The following is a 21922-nucleotide window of genomic DNA, read 5'->3' on the forward strand; positions in this document are numbered from 1 at the left end:
TTGGGTGGGTCAAGGACTGGGTTCTTTGGACTGGGAGCATTTGGGATGGATGGAATCAATTGGGTTGAGCATCTTGTGAGAGCTGCACTGCAGCCCTCTGGTCCTGGCACAGGAAGGTTGGAACTTTGGACTGTCCCACAGGTCTCATGGGTCAGGATGGTGTCTTAGTTTAGCAAGATTACAACTTAGAAATTAAGAAACTTCAGGTGGAAGTGTGGAAAAGGAGAAAAAATACCAACAGCTTTTTATTGACAAAATCTGAATTAACAACAAAATGTGCAATCAAAAACTTCCAGAAGAAACAAAACCAAGTCCCAATTCCCTAGTTCCCAGTTCCCACCATCCCAACCCAGGTGCCACAGTGGGAATTTGCTGGCAGAACTGGTGCCAGTTCCTTCAGTGAACCTGGAGTGTGACACGTGCCACCAAAGCCACCCACCCGTTCAGGGCAAACCTTATCAGCTCCTCAGCAGTGGCAGCTGCAGTTCTCATGAAGCCACTGTTGACATTTGAAACAAAGCATCCAAAAAAATAAAAAAAACACTGGAAAAATTGCCAGCCTCTATTCTGTCTGGCAGCTCAAGGCAGAGCTTTGTGGGGAGGGTTGTTCAGGAGGAGGAGGAGGAGGTTGTGTTTATTTTTGGTATCAGGAAAAGGAGTAAATATCACTTCAGGTCTCGTGTCACCGTTGCTCTGTCACCCTGTACAGATGAGGCCCCTCGAGCACCTTTCAAACTCCAGCTCAGCAGCAGAGAAGGGGGTTGGAGTCATTCAAAACTTAAAATTTATCTGTGTGGGGTTTGACTCTCCCGATTCCAGCAGCTTCCCGTGGTCCTGGCACTCAGGTCAGGTTGGCTCAGGCTTTCAGAGCAGGAGCTTTGCCTTCCAGTTTGGAGATCCAAGTCAGCCTGACCTGGCCCAGGGGAGGGGGTGGAAACCCTCCTTTGGAATAATCATTTCTGGTGCCCTGGTTGGGAGTCTTGTCCCTTTACAGGCTGTTCACGGTGCAGAGGGGGAAGATGAAGAGCATCTACCTCTGATGTTTTCTTGGGGGAGCTCTTGGGGCAGGAAACCACCTCACTGATGGCTCAGGGCTGTCCCAGGGGTGGACAGACAGCCCTGGAGCTCTGTGTGTTCAACCTTGTTGGGTTCTTGTATCGTGGAATCACAAACTGGTTTGAGTTGGAAGGGAATTTACAGACCATCCATTCCACCCCCTACCACGGGCAGGGACACCTTCCACCAGCCCAGGTTGCTCCAAGCCCCGTCCAAACTGGCCTTGGACACTTGCAGGGATCCAGGGGCAGCCACAGCTTCTCTGGGCAACCTGTGCCAGGGCCTCCCCACCCTCCCAGCCAACAATTCCTTCCCAATATCCCCTCTAACCCTGCCCTGTGTCAGTGGGAAGCCATTCCCTGTGTCCTGTCCCTCCATCCCTTGTCCCCAGTCCCTCTCCAGCTCTCCTGGAGCCCCTTTAGGCTCTGGATCAGCTCTCCCTGGATCCTTCTCTTCTCCAGGTGAACCCCCCAAGCTCTCCCAGCCTGGCTCCAGAGCTGAGGTTTTTATTGGACCCCTCTGAGGTTCTCCATGGACAGGAAGGTTCTCCACAGCCCCAGGATCTGCCTTGTGGAGAATCTTTAGGAGGAACCCACCCAGAAATGTGCTGCCTTCAGAGCTGTGCTTCCCTGCCACTGTGATTTTGGGAAAGGTGGCTCAGTCTCGGGTGGGTAAATCAGCCTCTCATGACACAGGAGGCAAAAAATAAGCAACAAGCAAGTGAAGAAATGAATTAGGAGGGAAAACAATGAGGGAGGAGGATCAACCAAGTCTTGTGGGAGGAGGCTTCCAGTCTGGTACCTCCACATCTGTGAGCATCACTCTCCTCTGGAGGCCAGGGGAGATGGCAGCTGCTGCTCTGCTTGCTCCCTTCAGGCAACCTTCAAGCCCTGCCTGTGGCAAAGGAGGCCTGTCCATGGCCCTGGACTTCAAACCTGAGGTGGGGAAAAACCCAACCCCGAGTGCCTTCAGTTCTGTCAAAAATCTTGTGGCTTTCAGGGTCTTTTTGAGTGCAGACTTGGCATCTGAGCCCACGTGGAAAGGAACAATGGAACAATGTCCTCTGTTGATTGTCCTGCCCCCCATGACCTCCCCACTGCTAATCTCACACATATTGCACTGAAATTTGTGCTAAGCTGAGGATTAGAGGCACAGGGAGGGATTCTCACCTCCCTAGAACTGGGTTGAAATTTTCCAAGATTCAAGGCAAAACTATAAAAACAGAGCCTGGATTGGTCAGATGGTGGAGGAGAAGCTCTTGGACTCGTTACAAGGAAACTTGGCCGTGTTCTTACAGGCTCAGGTAGAGCTGGTACTTGACTTTGAAGCCTGTAAAACATTAATCTTTGCCTTTCAACAAAAGACTTTTCATCTCCCACGTTTGTACAGCGCCTTGTACAAGATGTCTTCAATCTTCATGGAGCTCTCTGGACACCACCAGAATCCAAAATATTAACTATAGTGGTTAATAGTTGCTGTTCCCATGGAAACACTTAGCTCTTAGTAGGTAAGTGAAGGAGTTGATTATTTCCAAATATTTGCATAATAATGTAAATGTGTTTGGAATTAAATCTCCTCAGCTGCTGCCACTGGGACTTCCCAAACTTGGCTTTCTAAGGAAAGGCTTTGCCAAGGGCACGGAGCTCTTAGCAGGGAACTCCAGCCCTGGCTGTGGAGGGGGATGAAGGTGGATGTGGGGTGGGATGTTGGCATTGCAGTGCCAAAGGCAGGTGGGCATGGGGAGCTCCAGCCCTGGGGAACCTCCAGGGTGGAAGGAGTTGAGTTTTTAATTCCCTGGAAGTGTCCAAGGCCAGGTTGGATGGGACTTGGAGCAACCTGGGCTAGTGGAAGGTGTCCCAGCCATGGGACTGGATGGTCTTCAGGGTTCCTTCCACCCCAAAGCATTCCATGATTAAAACCTGACCTGCTCCATTCCCTCCTTATCTTTAATTCCTCAGATGTTTTCCAGACTGGTTTTGCTGCTCCATTTTCCCAGTAGATGGGCCCATCCTGGGCCCAGCAGCTGCTCTTTTGGCTGCCTCTTAGACAATGATTTTTGTGTGGTTGAGTCCTCTGACCTTTTTTTCCTGCAGTTCCCAACTTTCCCTCAAATGTGGCTGCTTTCCCAGCTGGCTGTCCCATGTTAGTCCAAGTTTTCCCAGAGCTTCCTGGGGCTGTCCCCACCCAGCTGCTGTCTCAGCCCTGGTGTTGCACCCCATTAGGGCTCCAGAAATGCTAAAGGTGGACCAACCTCCATCACCACAGGGGGGTCTTCACGTGGAATAACATTCATTTCTCTGGTCCATGGTGGTGCCCTTGGCTTGTGCTTCCTGCAAGGCTCTATCCCAGAGGAAACACCGACCCAAAGAACCCTCCAGGCCCTGCCTCTCCATCCCACCCATGGCCAGGACACCCCATAGGACCTTTCCTCCCTCACCCAGGCCCCTCAGACCCTGTGGGCACAGGGCAGCTGTGAATCCTTTGGCTCCAGGGGTGATTTTTACCAACACTGAGTTCAAACAGCAGCACCTGATCCTGTATTTAACCCCGAGGCTGCTCTGGTTTTCCTCTGGATTTGGAGATGCCACAAAACCACCTTTTCCTTCACAGCCCCTCACTGAAACAGTCGGAGCGTGGACTCCCCAAATCCCCCTTTTGCTGCTGCCTCAGGATCTCAGCTTGCTTTTTTAAATGGTTCTTTGCAATGCAAATAAGGAGCAAAGAAGGAAAACACTGGTTTGGAGCTTGGGATGGGGCTGCTGCTGGAGCTGCTGCCACCGTGTCACGTTGGCATATGGTTTGTAATGCAAGAAGAGGTTTAATTATCACTGACTGGGCAAACAGAACGAAGTGGATTGTCATCCTAGGAAGTCTTTAACCGAGGATCTCGTCTGACAAATGACTTGTGAGAGGAAAATATTCCTTTTGCTCATCTTCTCGTGCAAAGCCATGGTTTGAACATGTGAAATGTCTGTGCAGCCTGATTTTGGCAGGACCAGGGCACACAGACAGCTCCAGCCTGGATTTCCAAGTGCAAAGGAAAAGGGGGAATTTGGCTGTGTGTGGATGTCGGGGCATCAGGCGGCCCTGCCGTCCTCAGGAGTGCAAAAATATTGTGTCAGGGCTGTCAAAATCGTGAGGGGGGTGGGAAAAAAAAAAAAAAAGTGATGATGCAAAGGAAAAGAGAAGGAAATCTGCAGCTTTGGAATTTTTACGCTTCTAGAACCGAAATTTTCTGGCGTTTTATTTTAACCCCTGAGCTCCACAGACGTGGAGAGAGCTGGGGGAATAATCGTGGCTGAAATCTTCACATCCCTTTTGTGCTTTGAAGAAAACCTTCAGGTATTCCTGGAATAAACCTGATCTGTTCCAGGTATAAATCTGGAAGTGTCCAAGGCCAGGTTGGACGGGGCTTGGAGCAACCTGGGCTGGTGGAAGGTGTCCCTGCCCATGGCACTGGATGGGCTTTAAGGTCCCTTCCAACCCAAACCATCCTGGGATTCTGTGATATTCCAGGTGGGAATCACGATGCAAACAAACAAAAAAACCCCTAGAAATCTTACAAGAGGGGAAAAAATGATACCAGGGAAAACTCCTTCTGGTAACAGAGGAGGAAACAACAAACCACAGACTCAGGAGGAGTGTAGGTGGAACCTGCACATATGGCCCAGAGTCTCCCAAATTTTCCAGTTTCCCATCTTTGTCTCACAGGATGAGGCCCCAGGGAGCTGTGGGGCTGCTGAGGGGGTTTGTTTTATTGCACTTGGGAGGGAAAGAGGCAGAAATGCAATCAAATCCAGTAAAATCCCCCTGTAATTTATAGCAGGGATTGGAAAGGGAAGGCACTTCTGGGTAATCTTTCTGGAGTGGCCCAAGGAATTATCCAGTGACCTGGGGCAGGAGCCCAGTAGAAATTGGAAATCACTGGGCTACAGGGCTGGAAATAAGAAATAAAGTGAAGGGTTCTGTGTTTGTTTCAGGAATTGTTGGATAAAGGTGAACATTTTATAGCAATTAATCAAATAACACAAGGAATAAAAACGAGGGGGAGGAGAAACATGCTGTGAAATGGCCATAAGGAGGAGCAGGAAATCCATAAAGCTGGAGCTTCAATCCACTTAGAAGACAATCCCAGAGTATTATGGACTGCTGTTATTTACCTCCACAAAAACACAGGTTCAGAGGGATTTGCAGCACAAATCAGCCACGTTCCCTCATCACAACCAGCACCACCACGGTGCTTTTGGCTTGGGAATGGGCTGTTCCCCCTCCTTACTCCCAAAAGCCCTGATAATTTCTGGGATCCTGCAGAGGGTTTGGAGAAGGCCTGGATGACCTCAGGTGCCTGGAGGCCAAAGCTGCCAGCCCTGAAGGCTCATCCTGTAGAAGTTGACTGCTTCAGGCACAAACTGGGAGCGTTTCCATGGTTTCTTTGATTTATGTTTCTTTTCCCTGCCCTCCGGGATTCTGTGCCAGGCAAAACAGACCTGAGCAGCATCTTGTGCTGCCAGGATGGGGCTGTTCCTTCTCCATCCAGCATCTCCCTGCAAGGATCTGCCAGCGAGGAGACACAGCTGATTTAGCTCTGGGGTCCCATGTCTCCCCTTTCCCCAAAGCCCCCCCAGTTGCTCTCCAGCTGTGCAGCCTCTGTGCTCGGTGCATTAATGAGCCCAACCCCTGGAGCTGTTGGTTTTCCAGCTGTGGAGAGGCACAAGCCCTCACTGTCAGCTGCTTCTGCATTTTAAGATGATTGGTGGTGGCTCTTCATGATTCCAGGCCTCTTTTTGCTTACAAAAGGTCTGAACTGAAGTGGAGAAGCAGCCTGAGCTCCCCCAGGTCATGGCTGAGAACCCCCCAAGCTCCTGGTGGGATCCCAGGGGGTGTTTTGGATTTACACCCCAGGCATTCACCAGAGTTTGGGAAAAAGGGAAAAAAAAGACACAGGTTTGTGCCTCTGCTTCTTTCCCAGCTTGTGGAATAATTATAATGAATATAAAACTCGCCTGTAAATATAAAATAAGTAGGACATGGCCTGGGAATGGGAGAATGAGGGAGAGCAGCAGGAATGGAGGGCTGTGGCAATGGATACCCCATCCACACATTCCTGCAGAGCCCTGAGCACGTTTCCAAGCAGGAACACACTCCCAGAAAGTCCATGTGTTCTGTGCTGACTCCAGGGCTTCTCAGAGCTTTTGCAATTCCCATCCCATCCCTTCCCATCCCAGGGGTGGTGGGAGCAGGGCCCTCCTACTACTGCCTGGGGGCAGCTTTTTTTGCAGATGAAACTCTTGTTTGCCTTGGAAGGGGCTGGTTCTTAATTTCATGATCAATTAAGATATAAAAGGGAACAGGAAAAGAAAACCAACCCAGAAGGAAAGCAAGGCAAGGTGTCTGTGAGGGAGTAACTCACTTTCTCCAGCTCTTCTGAGCCCAGAGCGTTTCCCAGCTGATTAACAAACCCTGGGTGTCCCTGGAAAAGCTGCTCCCTCTGGGAGGAGGGAACAGCAAAAAGGCTTTTATTATTCACCACAAGAATGGTTTGAGATGGAGGGAACGATCCTGAATCCATCTGCAAAGTGCAGCTGGGAGCTGGGGAGCTGGAGGGAGCTGGGGGACACCTGGGTCGGGGTCCTCTGGTATTCCAGAAGCATCATCCCAGGATCCTGCATCAACAGCCTCCCTCCTGATTAGCTTCAGCTGATCTTTTATTATGGAATGATGGATAAGACAAAGCCATGGAGCAATAAAAACTGAGCTATTTTAGAGCAGAGCCACCACTCCCTGGGCAGAAACCCGAGTGTTTCAGGGCTATCTCAAGTTACTCTTGGTGCCACCACCAAGGCCACCAAACCCCCTGGGAGCTGCAGCAAAAGGGCTGTGCCTGTGTTTTGTTGATGGGTTTTAATATTTCTGTTGTGGTTATTACTTCCACTACTACTATTTAAGGAGAGGCTTTGAAAGCTGAGGAGAAGGAAGTACCATCTGCAGCGTTTGGCCCAGTGACAAATGATGCTCCACGTTGGAGTTCCTCGGATATTTTGGAGAGTGAGCAGCAGAGAAGGGAAGGGAAGTGGTTGCCATTGCCTTCTTTCAAGTGTTTTTGCACAGAAAGGTCTCTTTTCTGCCAGTGGAAGGTCAGTGTGAGGGAAGCAAAGCAGGTGTGCTTGGAAGTGGGGATGTGGAAGAGGTTTCTGCTGTTGGACAGCCCTGTGTTCATCCCAAAACGTGCTGGGAGCTGGAGGGACCTGTCCTTGTCTTTATGGGGAGAGGCCAAAGGTAGCACAGAATCACAGGATCATGGAATTGTTCAGGTTGGAAAAGTCCTCTGAGATCATCCAGTCCAACCATCCCCCAGCACTGCCAAGGCCACCACTGTCCCCTGTCCCCAGGTGCCACATGCACAGGGCTTTTAAATCCCTCCAGGGGTGGGGACTCCACCCCTGCCCTGGGCAGCTCTACCAGGGCTGGACCACCCTTTCCAGGAAGAAATTTTCCCTAATGTCCAACCTGACCCTTCCCTGGCACAATTAGAGGCTGTTTCCTCATGCCTAGAATTCATGCTCTGCTTTTCCCTGGGATCTGGTCACCTTTGATCCAGGCCAGGAGACCTTCAGTTCACTTGGAAGTCTCACTCTCAGGGAAGGATCCCATTTTCTCCCCCAGCTCCATGGTGTTGTGCATCCAGTGATGGCCTTTTCCATATCCACACTCATTTCTTTGTGACACTCCAGCACCCACCACAAAGCCTGAACCCAGTCCAGGCTGACAGTCCCAGTTTGCTCTTCCCTCTCCCAGAGTGTTCCACTGGTGGCCTCTCTCCATCACTTCCCCCATCTCTCCCTCCACGACCTGCAGGTCACAGGGATGTGACTCCCTCTAATTCCAGGCTGGGGCTGGAGCATCTCTGTGCTGGAGCCACATCCCAAGGGATGTCAGAGCTGATCCTGGGGGGGAAAATGGCAAAACCCCCCGTTTGTTTCCGTGATGTCCTGACTGAGATGCATTTCTCCCTCTCCCAGCTCTCATCCCAGCGTGTTCCCAAGGGGAAGACTGACACGTTTTTACCATTCCCCAGCAGTTTGTTGTGCTCCATCCCAGGAGCCAGGGACGATTCATCTCCAGTGTCTCATCTGCCCTTCAGAGCAGACGTTTATTTGTGTAACAGCAGGAAAGGCCTGGCAGGGTTGTTTGTGTGATGTTACAAGGGCTCCTGTAAATATTTCGGTTATAAACCAAATAATTAAGCCTTTTTGCTGTGATTCAAGTTGATACTGAACTCGTGAAAGCTGCAAACTCATGAAAGCAGGAACATTTGTGTCCCTGGTTCCATCCCAGGGGAGAGGGATGGGCTGGGACAGGAGCAGGCCAAGGTTTGAGTGCTGGATCTGTTCCTTTTGCTGCCCCAGGGTGGGATGTTGCCATGGAGGAGTCCTGTGTGATCCCAGGATTGTCACCCTAAGGATGCTGAGTGGCTCCCATGGGCTCAAGGACCCTCTGACTGTACCAAGGCAAGAGCTGAGGGTTCCAGAGGCAAAATCTTTGCTTGAGGTTGAGGTTGGGGTCTGTAAAACGTAACAATGCAGAACTTTGGGGGCAGATAGTCCCCCCCTGCTCATCACATGGGGGTTGGACCAGATCACCAGAGCAGCTGTGGCTGCCCCCAGATCCCTGGAAGTGTCCAAGGCCAGGTTGGACAGGGCTTAGAGCAACCTGGGATAATGGAAGGTGTCCCTGCTTATGGCAGGGGTGGGACTGGTTGGGCTTTAAGGTCCCTTCCCACCCAAACCATTCTGGGATTCCATGATTCTATAAGCTGAGGGTGATTAATCTGGGAATCACAAGGTCTGGAGATACCAATACATGGCCATGGAGAATGTGATTGTTGCATGGACAGGTCAGAACACACCCAGTGTTGCTGGAGACAGGGTTATGACCTGTTCTTGTCTGAGAAGTGTTGTCCTTTCAAAGGACAGGTAGAGCTTTAAGGTCCCTTCCAACCCAAACCTTTCCATGGTTCTATGATTACACTCTGACCTGCTCCATTCCCTCCTTATGTTTAACCCTTTGGACATTTGACAGGTTTTGCTGCTCCATTTCCCCAGTTCCAAGCAGCTGCTCTCTCAGCTGCCTCTTAGATGGTGATTTCAGTGTGGTTGAGATACTTGACCTTTTTATCTCCAGGTTCCAACTTCCCCTCAAACGTGGCTGCTCAACCCATTTCCTTTCCCAGCTGGTTGTTCCATGTTAATCCAAGTTTTCCCAGAGCTGTGAATCCATGATCTCCCTTTCATCAATACCAAAAGCTGGCTGGACATTTGGGCTCAGCCTCCGAGGCATCCTGGTACCCTCTGTGTGTCCACCCATCCCTCCATCCCTCCATCCACCCACCCAAAAGGGGCAGCAGCAGTGCCATGACCCATCCTTGGCCCTGGGAAACCTGCTCCCAGCTGACTCCTCTACCAACCCAAATTAGCAGCAGCTCTTCCACCGTTAAATATTTCAGGATGTTCCGGGAGGAGCGGCGGCTCCTGGAGGGGGAGGGCCGGGTGGGAGCTGCTTCTGTGCCTTTAAAAACCTGTCCTCCCTTGTTTTTATTTATTTTGAATCCTTCCTGTCCCTGTGGTGGCAGCAGCTCTCTGAAGAGAAAGCTGGCAGATGGGTGCCCGGGGAGGGGGGAGTTGGCACCCCCGGCTCTGGATTCCGGGAACATTCCTCCCCTCTGGAGGGAATATCTCCTCCTTCCCCACTCTGTTTCTGGCAGCAGCTCCCAGGGATGGAGGAGATCCCCGGGGTGGCTCCTGATTTTTTGGCTGTCCTCCCACATGATTCCCTGAGGATGCTGAGGTGGGAAGGGAGTTTATCTCCTGTATGCTCCATAAGCAGCAGGAGCAGCCCTGCCCTGCTGTGACCCCTCCAGCAAAGCAGGTTACGAGACACTTGTTCCCTCACTTTAATGATTAAAGCTAAAGCTTAATAGGAGAGAAGCAAGGAGCTGAAATATTTATTTGCTGGCCAGCAAAAACCTCTTTTCCAACCCTGGAGTCCTGCTGCTTTCTCCTGCCCTGTGTATTATGTAAGAAGCTTTTTAATAATATACATTCAGACATATGGCCCCTCAGATTTAGTATGCAAATGCAATATGCTTAACTAAAAATAGCAGATATGCTTAATGTAGTTTGTTATAACACCTTCTGTTCCTCGGTGAGTAATGGATCAGAGCTGGGGAGGGAGGGAGCAGGAGAAATCTCCACTCCAGACTTGTCTTTGTGGTCCAGGAGCTTGGTCATGTCCCATCTCCTGCCTCTTCCATCCCCAGGACCTGGGGATTAAGTGGAAGAGCCCCAAATAAATGCTTGGTGGGAGATTTAAGTGTTGAGTTGCTGCAGGGAAGCTTCGGGGCCCAGCCTGGTGTAGGTGTTGCTTTCCATCCAGGAGTGTTAGTTTGTGGTTTGGGGTTTGTATCCTGTCTGCATTATCCCAGTTTTTACACTGGAGGAATCATAGAACCGTGGAATGGTTTGGGTTGGAAGGGACCTTAAAGCCCATCCCATTCCAGCCCCTGCCATGGGCAGGGACACCTCCCACCAGCCCAGGGTGCTCCAAACCCCATCCAACCTGGCCTTGATCACTCAGTGCTTGAATTCCAGTGGTGCCAAATGACCCATCAGCTCCCTACCCTTATCCCATGGGATTACACAGCAGAGATGTTATTGTGGGTTTTCCAGCCTCTGGGCCACGGGAAGAGAGAGGAGGACACCAGGTCCATCTCCTGCCCTTCCCAAATCCCTCTTTCAGGCTCCCTCTTGCAGGCTGTGATGGCAAAAGGCATTTTTCCTTCTCCTTTCTCTTCGTGCTGTTCCCTTCTCGCTGAAGCAAAGAAATAACAAATGAGGTGTCATTTTGTGGTGCCAGTTGGGTGACATCAGTGCTCCCCTCCCCTTGGGGAGGCAGCTGAGGTGGGGAAGGAGCTCTCCCTGCTCCTGCTGCAGCCCCCAGAGCTGGGCTGTCTGTCTGTGCTTTTCAGATAAGAGGACTCAAGGTTTCCAAAGTATCCTTTCATTAAAAAAAAAAAAAAAAAAGAGAGAAAAAGGGAAAAAGGAACCCTCTGAAACAGTCTGACTGTATCCCAGGAGATAAAGGGGAAGGATTGATTCTCCACTGCCTCGCTTGTCTTCAGCACAAGCTGGTGGCCTTTCCTGCTGACAGCTCTTTGAGGGCTGGGGCTTTTGAGTTTGTTTTCCCAAAATAAATCTTTAACCTCTCACACCAACATGACTTGCTGCAGTGGAGTTTGTCCCACAGGGCTTTTGTGCTGCTCTTCATCCACTCTCCACCCCCATCAAAGCCTCCTGCAGCCTCGAGGAGTCCCTGATGTGCAGGAGCCACATCTCTGTGCTTGTCCAGCCTTGGGCAACCTTGTCCAGGTGACCTTGTCCTTGGGTGAGGTTTGGGATATCTCACATCATTTCCCACCTCCAAGAGAGAGGAGCTGGTCCAGCAGGAACCTGTTCCCTGCCCTCATTTTGCCCACTCTGATTATTCCAAGGACCAGTGGAACATGAAGCCCCTGTTGCTGGTTGTGCCTCAAAGCAGCAAGGTTTGAATTCCCAGCCATGGGGAAGGGTTTGGGTAGAGAGAGGCTGGCTACCTGGATTGTTTCCTTGCCTGAATTTCCCACTGGGTCTCAGGTGTGTTTATCTGGTCCTGTTGGAGCTGTTTGAGGAGATGAAGGAGTTGCTTTGACTCAGTGGAGGGAAATCAAAACACCTTGGATGTGACTCCTCTTGCTGTAGCATCTCCCTGGGATGGGGTGAATCACTCAGGAAGTGAATTTAAGTGTCCAGAGCTGGGCACAGGCCTTGCCTGGAGCCTGTGTTGGTGCTGTCAGCAGCAGGGAGCCCTCCAGGGGCAGCAGAGACCCCAGGGCTGTCCCCACAGCACCCACGAGAGCCTGGCAAGGAGAGGAGACAACATTCCTTGGTGCACTCAGAGGTTGGAAAGGGGAACAGCTTGGAGGTGCTGTCCTGCCTTTGGGGTCCCAGCACAAAGGGGACATGGGTGAGGGACCTGTCCTCAGGATTCAGGGGCTGGGTGGTCTCTGTATAACCTTTGGATTACAGGATTTTCCATCCTGTCACAGCCACCCCAAATGCCACTCACACCCGCTGGAAAGCCACCAGGAGCTTTCCCCCTCTTCTGCAAGGGGGACTCTTCTCCAACATCAACCTGTCCCCATTCCCTTGGGCCAGCACTGGCCCTGCCACGTGCTCAGGACCAGCTGGACCCTCTGGAGCTTGGCCAGATGGACGAGACTGTGACAGGATCCCTGCTCCCCTGGCCACCCTCTCGTGGGGACTTTGGTGTGTTTGATTTATTGTCGTGGAATCATTAAGGCTGGAAAAGCCCCCTAAGATCATCAGGTCTGACTTCTAACTCAGCACCACCCTGTTCAGCACTAAAGCCTGTCCTCAGCTCCCACCTCTGCACCGTGTTCTCAGAAGTGTTCTCAGCACTTCCAGGAACGGTGACTCCACTGCCCTGGGTGTCCTGTTCCAGGGTTTGACAACCCTTCCAGTGGAGAAATTTTCCCTGATATCCAACCTAAACCTCCCCTGGCACAGCCTGAGGCTGTTCCCTCTCCTCCTGTCCCTTGTTCCCTGGGAGCAGAGCCTGACCCCCCCCAGCTCCCCCGTCCTGTCAGGGGGAGAGCGAGAAGATTCCCCCTGAGCCACCTTTTTCCAGGCTAAATTTGTTCCCTAAAATACAAGTGAGCAGCTGGGCTGGGCTCACACACACCCTGCACAGCCCCACTGGGACTCCCATTCCTGCTGTATCCAAGTGGAATACACACCACCTTTTCCCTGGCAGCTGCCAGAGCCAGTGGTGGACATCTCCTTTCCATCCCTGGGGAAACTCCAGTGGCAGACACCTCATTGCCATCCCTGGGGAAATTCTGGTGGCAGACACCTCATTTTCATCCACAGGGGAATTCCTTGTCTCTGGCTGCTCCCAGAGCACAGCCTGGGAACAGCAGCACCCACAGGACAAATCTGGAGCGACTGGTTTCCAACTGGGAAAGCTGCAGGGATCCTCAGCTGGGATCCGACCTCCCAAAGGCCCTTGGGAACAGTCTCATTTCAGCTTCCCTTCACCCTGTTACCAGACCACTTTAAGTGAAATAAAACACACCCTTCCCATGGGAATGAGAGCACACACAGGGGAGTGAAGCTGGTTTTGCTGGTGTGTTAAACTGGTTTCTTCCTAACTCCCCGTTTAGCCTTGCAGGTCCTGCTTTCTCCCAGCTATGTTTCCATGGCAATTTGATTTTTTTCTTTTTTTCCCCCATCTGTAAATCTTCATCTCGGAAAAATGTGACTGTCAGGGGTTTGTTTTAAGATTTCTGCATGGATACAGTGGGATTGAAGGAGCAGGTGAGTCCTCCCCCCAAGCCTGGGACCACGAGGCACATCCTCTGCTCCCTGCAGGTCCTGGCTGCTCACTGGTGTGATGAGCCCAGCGTGCTCAGGGGGTGCTGAGCTCCAGGCACAGCCCCTGGGGGGTTGTCTGAGGACACACAGTCAGGATCCCACGTGCTGGGCTGGATGGGAGGGATTTTGGGATTCCCTGGGTCGGTGGGAACAGGGAGGTTTGCACAACTCAGCTCGGGGTGCTCGACCCTGTCCCAGGAATTCCAGCCCTCCCTGGGGGGCTGGGGGGGGAAGTGGGGGAGCTCTGGCTCTGCTGCTGTTGTTTCCATGACAATCCTGAGCCAAGGATGCTGTAAAACCAGAGATGAACCTCCACATCTCCTGGCATGTCTGTGCTGCCACGGCAACCCCCCATTCCCAGGGCCTTCCTTCCCAAGGGAGACAAGGAACAGCGGCCTCAACAGACCCTTCATGGGTGTGATGGAGCTGGCACAGGGGTGAACATCTGTGTTTCCCTCCAGCTGTGGCACTTGGTGCTGCCTGAGCCCCTGGAGGGCACTGTGTGTCCCCTGGCTGGGCACCTTGGAGGGGTTGGGTGCCCTTTGCAGGGGGTGCAAGAGGCCCCAGTGACTCTCCCAGCCCAGTGAGTCAAGTAGGACTTTGCTCCCATTTTACAGGTGGGGAAACTGAGGCCAAGGTCAACAAGAGTGGGCAGAACCCAAACTTCCCAGCTCTTTGCAGGAGAAGGTTCATTACCCATAATAAACCTTCAGGCCACCTTCTGACCCAGTCACAGCGTGAATCAGCAGAGAAAATACCATCTCCCTTACTCAGATGGAGCCATGTGGCACCTGCTTTGCCTTTCTCCAAGCAGGACCATCTTCCATGAAGCTGCCAGTGCCGCCAGCAGAGCTGGGGGGAGACAACTCCAGCCAGAAACAACCCATGACTCAGGTTGGATCTTCATTTCCCGATAAATGAGTGCCAAGAACAGCTTCAGACTGTTAATTGCCAGGGAGAAGTGGATCCTTTTGGACATAACAAGGCAGGGGGAGAGGGAAGCTCTGTGCCCTTGGCAGCACTTGTGATTTTAATTGCAGCTTCTTGCATGTTCACAGATGAACTTTGTCCCCTGCACCCGAGTGCACAGTCAGCTGGAGCTTTGTTAAGATTTTTCAAGGGATGCTCCAAGCAGAAAACCCTGACAAAAGTCATGGAAAAGCCACCAGGAATAGAAAGCTGAGCTTTCTGCACCGTATAATGCTCTGCAGCCAGTTTGAAGCAGATGCTGGATTAATCCCCAATTTAATTAACGCTGCTCTAATCCTTCAGTTGAAAAGAGCAGCTCGGGATTTGTTGGGAAATGCTGCCCTGTGCACAGTAATGGGGGTTAATGTGTTGAAAAATGCAGCCATCGAGGAGCTTTTGCTCTGTTCCCAACCTGGGACAGACTGAAAACTGAATTTACAGGCCCTGAGGAGTGGGGCTGGACGTGAATGAAGGTCTGTGGTTGGGGCTTCCCACCGTGACAAAATCAGGTTAAAAACTCTAAAAGGTACAAACCAGCCCCCGAGTGATTGGAATTTATTTTTAGTTTCTCTGCCATCTGAGCCAATCAAAGGGTTCTCAGGGTTATTTTTTGCCACGTTGATGGGTGATTACAAGAAATGGGATGAAGGAAAGAGCAGTGGGCTGGTGCTCAGCCCCAGGGCTCCAGGAGGAGCCATTCAAAACCATGCTAAAACTGTCAAAATTAGCAAAACCGTGCCTGGCACGTGCCTCCAGGGACATTCTCACCCCTGGTTGCACCTCTCCAGGCTCAGGATGACAGGCAGGGTTTGCCCCTGAGCCTTTTTGGGGTTTGCTCTGCACAGGGATATTTATTTAGGAGCTAAAGACACCCAAATCAGATTTTCTTGTGCTTCTGGGTCCCGTGAGACCTTCCTTTTCTTACACTTGCAGCAAATATTTCACCCCCACTAATGCTCCTCAGCCCCAGGTCAGAGCTTGGAAACATTTCTGGTGCATCTCATGAGTCCTGATCTGGGCAGATTTCATCAGAGGGGGTCATAGTTGGGCTTTTAATTTTTCTCTCTTAGTGGAAAACAGCTATTTTGTAGAAAATGAATTTTTTTAGGGGAAGTAACAGTTTTTCAAAGCCGGTTTCATGTTTATGGTTTCATCCTCTCCTGCGTGTCATGCAGGAAAAACAATGAGTTCTGCCTGGGTTCTGGCAGCTCTTCTAAAAAAAAAAAAGCTGTTTGTTTTGTTCTCCTTGTTATGATCACTGATGAAAACTAATAACTGTGTGTGTTTTAAACCCAGAGTTTCTTCTGTGGTGTAGAAAACACCTTCCCCTCCCCTTCCACGGGTGCAACTGGCTCCATGCCAGGATTTCCTGTTTAAAATCACAAACCCTGTGGCTTTTAAGTCTCTTCTGGATCCCTGCAGGTTGTAATTTTGTTTGGTTGAGGTGGATTTACAGGGATTTACCCATGGATGGACCTGGACACACAGTCCAGGTTGTGGGGAATGTGGGGAATTCATGGAATTAAGTCAGAGATGAACAGACCCAGGGCAGGTGCAGAAATGGGCAGAACAGGCTTGGATGGAAAACGTTTCTCCCAAAACAATTCCCGTTGCCCAACAAACGAGACTAAATTGGAGCTTTCTCGTCCCACTTGCCAGGTAATTACTGAGGGGACCATATGGAATCTCCTCCTGAGTGCTGGAAGTGGCTCAACACCAGGGTGGGATTGGTAGGAGTGAGGAATAACAGGATTGGAATTGAAATTGGGGGTGCTTGGGAGAGGGTTTGAGCCCACTGTGGTCTGTGCTCACTTGGGGCTTGGGCAGCTGCAGAGCCCAGGGAGGTGTTGAGCAAAGATGAGGTTGGATGGGGATGTTCTGCATCCCCAAAGGTTTTGGGGGGAGCTGGCCTGGACCCTCAGGGCAGGGGTGTTTTGGAGGGGCAGCACTGGGAGGGGTTGGCAGGGAGGAAACCCCCAAAAGGGACCTTCCTGGGGGGCAAACGCAGGGTCAGAGAGTGAGGGAGCTTGGGTGGGGTATTGGGAAGGAATTTTGGGCTGGGAGGGTGGAGAGGCCCTGGCACAGGTTGCCCAGAGAAGCTGTGGCTGCCCCTGGATCCCTGCAAGTGTCCAAGGCCAGGCTGGATAAATTTGGCACAACCTGGGCTAGTGGAAGGTGTCCCTGCCCATGGCAGGGGTTGGGAATGAGATGATCTTTGAGGTCCTTTCCAACCTAAACCATCCTGTGATCCTATGAGGAAGATTCTCTTGGGAGAAGGCAGCAGATCCCTTTGCTGCCTGACTGAGGCAGCAGAGTGACATCCTCTCAAGTGATGAGTTCCTGAGCTCTGGAAACCTCATGTCATCCAGTACCACCTTATTCTCCCCTCTATCATCCCATGGCCTGGTGTCTTCTGCTCTTGTGTCCTGCATGTCTTTGCAGCAGCTCCATGGCTGTGATTCCTTGGTGCCAGTTTGTACCAGGCCTATTTAGGATTTCATACAGTGCTGTTAAAAATTGAAATGAAAATAGTAGCAAAACACTAAGGAATAGTAAGAAAGTAAAGAATGATTCATCTTTAAACAGAAGCTCTTTAGGTGTGGAGGTGGCATTGCTGGCCACCAGCATGGATTCACAGAGTGGGTAACTGGGATTTTAGGCCAAATTATGCATTGTTAACAACTTCCTTTGCAGATCAGTGTGTCCTCCCCCCTTAGTCCCATGTGTTCCCTCAGGTTTGTTGGGATGTGAGTCCGTAGCAGCAGCACTAAAAGAAGGGTTACATGTCCCAGCTCTGCCTGTGTGGTCAGAGGAGCCCAAAGTGCTGATTTGCATCCCATTAATTCTGCTTCAGAAAGTCTCTTTTGAGCTGGTTTTAGCTCTAGTGGAAGAGGGGGACTGACTGGAGGCACTGGTCAGTGTAGATTTGGGATGTGGAAACCTCCCCTCACCTGGAACTCTGATGTGTCTGAGCCCAAGTGCTGCCAAAGGCTTTGTCCAGCTTGGAGCAACTTCAGCTCCTTTGGATTTAACACATTTTGGAGGTTATTTAATGACCTACATTATCAGGCTGTGTCAGGGCTGAGGCAGCAGAGACAGGTTGCACCCGTGCTCTCAGCACTGGAGACCTTCTGGAGAGCAGGAATGCCTCTGTTTGGGGGGAGGAGGAGTTTATTTGGTTTAGTGATGCTGGAATATGTTCCATAACCAAATACCAGCTCGAAATGAGATGCCACCTCCTGTTTCCTCTAGTTTGCAAATTCAGACCAAGCTGGAGAAACCCTGAGTGTTCAGGGAAGGTGAGCCCTTGGGATAAGCAGCGTGGAAGGACCAGGAACCTGGAGATGTTCTTGGTCCCAGCTGGCAGCAGAGGTGATTTGGGCTCAGGCCCAGGTGTGCTCTGCTCACAGCAACCCTGCTGCTGGCTTTCCTTCCTGCATTCCCAGAAGTCTGATGATCCAGGTGAAGCATTCCCAGCTGCTCATCTGCTGCCCTGGAGCATCCTGGATTTACCAGATACCATTTTCCATGCAGGTGGACACTGTCCCACCCTCCACAGCCCTTTAACCTTCCCCTTCTTCTTCTTCTTCTTCCAGAGGAGACGACGTTCGAGGCTGGAGTCAAAGTCCAGATCCACAGCCAGTCCGAGCCACCCTTCGTCCAGGAGCTGGGCTTTGGGGTGGCCCCTGGATTCCAGACCTTTGTGGCCACCCAGGAGCAAAGGGTAAGTCCCGAATTTCATTTCCACACCAAGATCCTTGCGGTGGTTCCACACGAGAGGTTGTCCCTGAGCACCGATGCCCTTTGAGAGGCATCTTCAGCACGAACAGCTGGTTTTGTGCTTTGCTTCCAAAACTGGTTGGGAGGAGAGCAGCTTTTCCAGCATTACTTGCAGTGCATTGCCCACAATCCCTGTCATTTCAGCCCCAGAAGGGACCTCATCCCCTGTAATTTCCCTCGGCCGTGGCAGCCGCTCCGTGCCTTGGGTCCCGTCCAACCCGCCCAGCTCTTGGCCAAAAAGCTCTCACACCACAGGGATGGCAAAAGAGAAAAGAGGAGAGTGTTTCCTGACGTGGAGCAGCGTGAAACCCATTCAGGTGACACGGAAGTAGCCCCGTTATTTATGATCAGCTGTGCTGGGATGCTCAGGATGCTTCGCCCTCCCTGAGCCCCGGCGGTGACACGTCAGCGTGGCGGCGATGGATGTGATGTGACGTGGCAGCATTAAACCCAAATCCTCATTAGGCATATGGGAAGCTGGCCAGTGGAATAGGTTTTCCCCCCAGTGCTTTCATTCCAGCCCCCCTGCCTCATTGCCTCACTCGTTTTCCTCCCTGCTCCTCCTGCATCCGCCCTCAAATGAGACGTAAATCAAGCGCAGGGAAGCGAACCCGAGCTGTTGGAGGGTTTGCTCTGATTAAACCTCCATGGGGATCAGGGCTGCAGTTGTTCACTCCTGCTCAGAGCAAGGCAAGGTGCAGGTGAACCACCAGATTTATCATTCAGGCCTCTCTCCATGGCCACCAGGACACAGCTGGAGATGCCACAGCTCCTGGATGCAGCTCTGCTCCCCTTCCTTACGACTCACTTGTGTGTCATCATCCAGGAGATCAGGGTGGTTTGGGCTCCAGGTGGGCGAGTGCCAGGTGGAAACTTCTCAATTAAAGCTGAGAGCTGTGGATTTGTAGATCTGGTGGGAAGCCTGGAGGAAAGGAGCAGCTTTATTACCACTCAGGGCTCTGTTTGGGAGTGTAACACCCGAGTAACAGCAAGGCAAAGGGTTCTTTGGGGGCTGAGGCAGCAGCTGCTGGAGGCCAAAGCAGAAATGGGTTGGAAAACCCATTTTGGGCATTTTTCCCAGCCATTCCCTTGGCACAAGCCCTTCCATGCATCCCCAGGGTCCTCCCCTGGCTCCAGAGGGGGGGAGCTGCCCCAGGGGACCCAGCAGCCTTTGGCATTGCTTCCGTGGGGCAAACTGTGAGGCAAAGGACCTGGAAGGGTGGAATAATGATTAATTAGCAGCAGAACTGCTGACAGGAATTACCAGGCATGGAATGCCTTATCCATATCCTCTGGCATCTTGGTCACCTCCCAGAGCAGCCAGGGAATGAGTGTGCTGGGTCATCCCTGTGCCTGGAGGTGCTGTGGGTGTACTCAGTGCAGAGTGGGGTGTTCTGGATACAGCCCTGGGATTAGGGGCCAGATAAAATTCCCTAAAACTGCCAGGTGTAGCTCTTCCCACACCAGAACCTGGCAGGCACTGGGTTACCCCAGGGGTGACAAATGAGTCAACAAAGGTGAGGGAGGAAGTCACTGTCGGAGCAGAGAATTCCACTGGGATCTTGCATTTCCTTCCTCAGCATGAGAGTGTTTTTCAGCTGTGAAAAAACAGCTCCAGCAGAAGCAGCAGCCCCTCAGTGAGACCCTTTAGCTCTGCAGAGAGGCCAGCAGGGGAGATGCCAAGGCTGGTGATGGATGAGGGCACTGCCCATCAGCACACAGGGCTGGGCAGGGGGGTTGCAGTGCTGGGCAATCTCCTGGTGCTCAAAGAGTTTTGGCAGCAGCTCCTCGAGTCAAACCCACCTGGCAGTTCCAGCAGTAATTGGAAAGATTTGTCTTCCTTAAACACCCCAGTTTCAGCAGGATTTGGGAGCGTGGCTGGGAGCTGGAGCCTGCAGGAAGGATCTCAAGGACTTTGTGTTGAGAGAGAAATAAGGTAAATGCTGGAGGCTTTAAGACAGCTGCTGTAAATCTTCCCCACCCCATTGCCAGCATGGAACTATTCTGTTATTTCTGCTAAAAAATTAGAATTCTTATCAGGAGGACAGAACCTGAGAGGGGAAAAAAACACATCCCTCCCCAAATCCCTTCTTCCAGGCAGGGGGGATGTAGAAGATAACAAGAAAAACAATTTTGAGGGACTTTTAGCTCGAGTGTGTCCCTTCTTCTGCAGGTTTTGCCAGAGTTTTGATGCTGGGAGAGGGAAGGGCACATTCCTGCTTGGAGTCAGGGGTTCTGGAACTGATTTAATTGTACTGAGGGCTCCAAAGCCTTTCCCCAGGAGAGCTGGAGGGATCTTCATATTCAGCTCCCCAGGCATTGCTGCCTACCCTAATCCCTCCTCTCCATCAAGTCATTTTTTAGCCTAATTACAACCATTACAAGGTAAACTATCTCCTCTAATTACCCCCCAGGGCAATCACCCACCTTCTGAGGCTCTCAGTGCACATCTTTTATTCAAACCCCTGATTTAGTCTGTTTTTCCCCTCTAAATCTCAACACCTGGGACAAGCTGCTCCTTCAATAAGCCAGAGCAAAAGATGGAAAAGCCCATGAACCTCACCCTGGGGACCAAGTCCAGCCAGTTATTGGGGTCCTAAAACGTGTCTTTTACGCCATGAAACATAAAAGAAATGATCCTCCAGCTGGAAAAGAACAGAAATAAAGATAAAGAGAAGGTCGTTTCCCATCTCCCAGCTCAGAGGAGCCTCTGTTAGTTATAAGCACTATTTCCAGCAATAAAATATAGGTGTGGATTGGGGCAGACTTGCCTTGGTGTGATGTGGGAGCTGTGTCAGACAGACTTTAAGGTGCAGGGGGTTGTTCATGGCTGGGTTAGAGGTTCATGGCTTTATTTCTGACTATTCCTCAAATCTACCCTTTGGATCCCCATCCCAGGCTGGAAATAAGAGTATTTTCTGGGCTTTGCTTCCTGATTTCCTGCCTTTCCAGGTGTGCAGCTGCTTAGCACCAAGCAAGGGCTTTGCATCTTGGTCCCAGGGTGATAAATCCTGGCTCTTTACACCCAAAGCCCCTTGTCAGAGCCAGCTCTGGGGCTGGGCTGGTGCGTGATCCCATTAAATCTCCCTTTAAAATTAGCTGCCAGTCTGAAAAAAAAAAAAAAAAAAACCAAATCAGCTTTTCTCCTCCTCCTGCAGTGGCTGAACCCTCTTGATTCCTGCGGAGAGAGGCTTTTTAAGACACATTTCCCAGTTTTTGGGAGCCAGGTGGTTAATGTGGGAATGCTGAGCTGCACTAAGAGCATCCTGAGAGGGGCTTCCCACGTGTCTGGGCTTGGGAGTGCTGAGTCAGCCAAAGCAATCCTGCAAAAAGGCAATGCCAGCAGGAGGTTTCCTCCACAAAATGTGGTGGTTGGGTTATTTAGGCCAAGCTGTTCGTTTGCTGTGGGCTTGTGGCCGAGGGGAAGATGTTTTCTGGCTGTGAGAGAACTGGGATCGTTCAGCCTGGAGAAGAAAAAGATTTGGGGTGACCTGATTGTGGCTTTCCAGGACCTGAAGGAAGCCTAGAGAAACATGGAAAAAGACTGTTTACAAGGGCATGTAGTGACAGGACAGGGAAGTAGGTTTAGATTGGATATTAGAAAGAAATTATTCACTGGGGAAAGTGAG

General features: G+C 51.3%; 1 protein-coding gene across 1 annotated transcript in view; it reads left to right on the top strand.

Annotated features, from left to right (window-relative positions):
• The window catches only part of LOC127474239 (acid-sensing ion channel 2-like), a 78531-nt gene that overhangs the window by 39985 nt on the left and 16624 nt on the right, over window positions 1-21922 (top strand). Inside the window, exon 3 of the mRNA XM_051794775.1 lies at window positions 18110-18237. Within this exon, the coding sequence (XP_051650735.1) occupies window positions 18110-18237 (128 nt within the window). The remainder of the gene's footprint in view (window positions 1-18109; window positions 18238-21922) is intronic.

The sequence above is a fragment of the Manacus candei genome, unplaced genomic scaffold (genome assembly GCF_025592945.1).
Source record: "Manacus candei isolate 608988 ecotype Guabito, Panama unplaced genomic scaffold, ASM2559294v1 h1tg000040l, whole genome shotgun sequence".
Classification (NCBI taxonomy): domain Eukaryota; kingdom Metazoa; phylum Chordata; class Aves; order Passeriformes; family Pipridae; genus Manacus; species Manacus candei.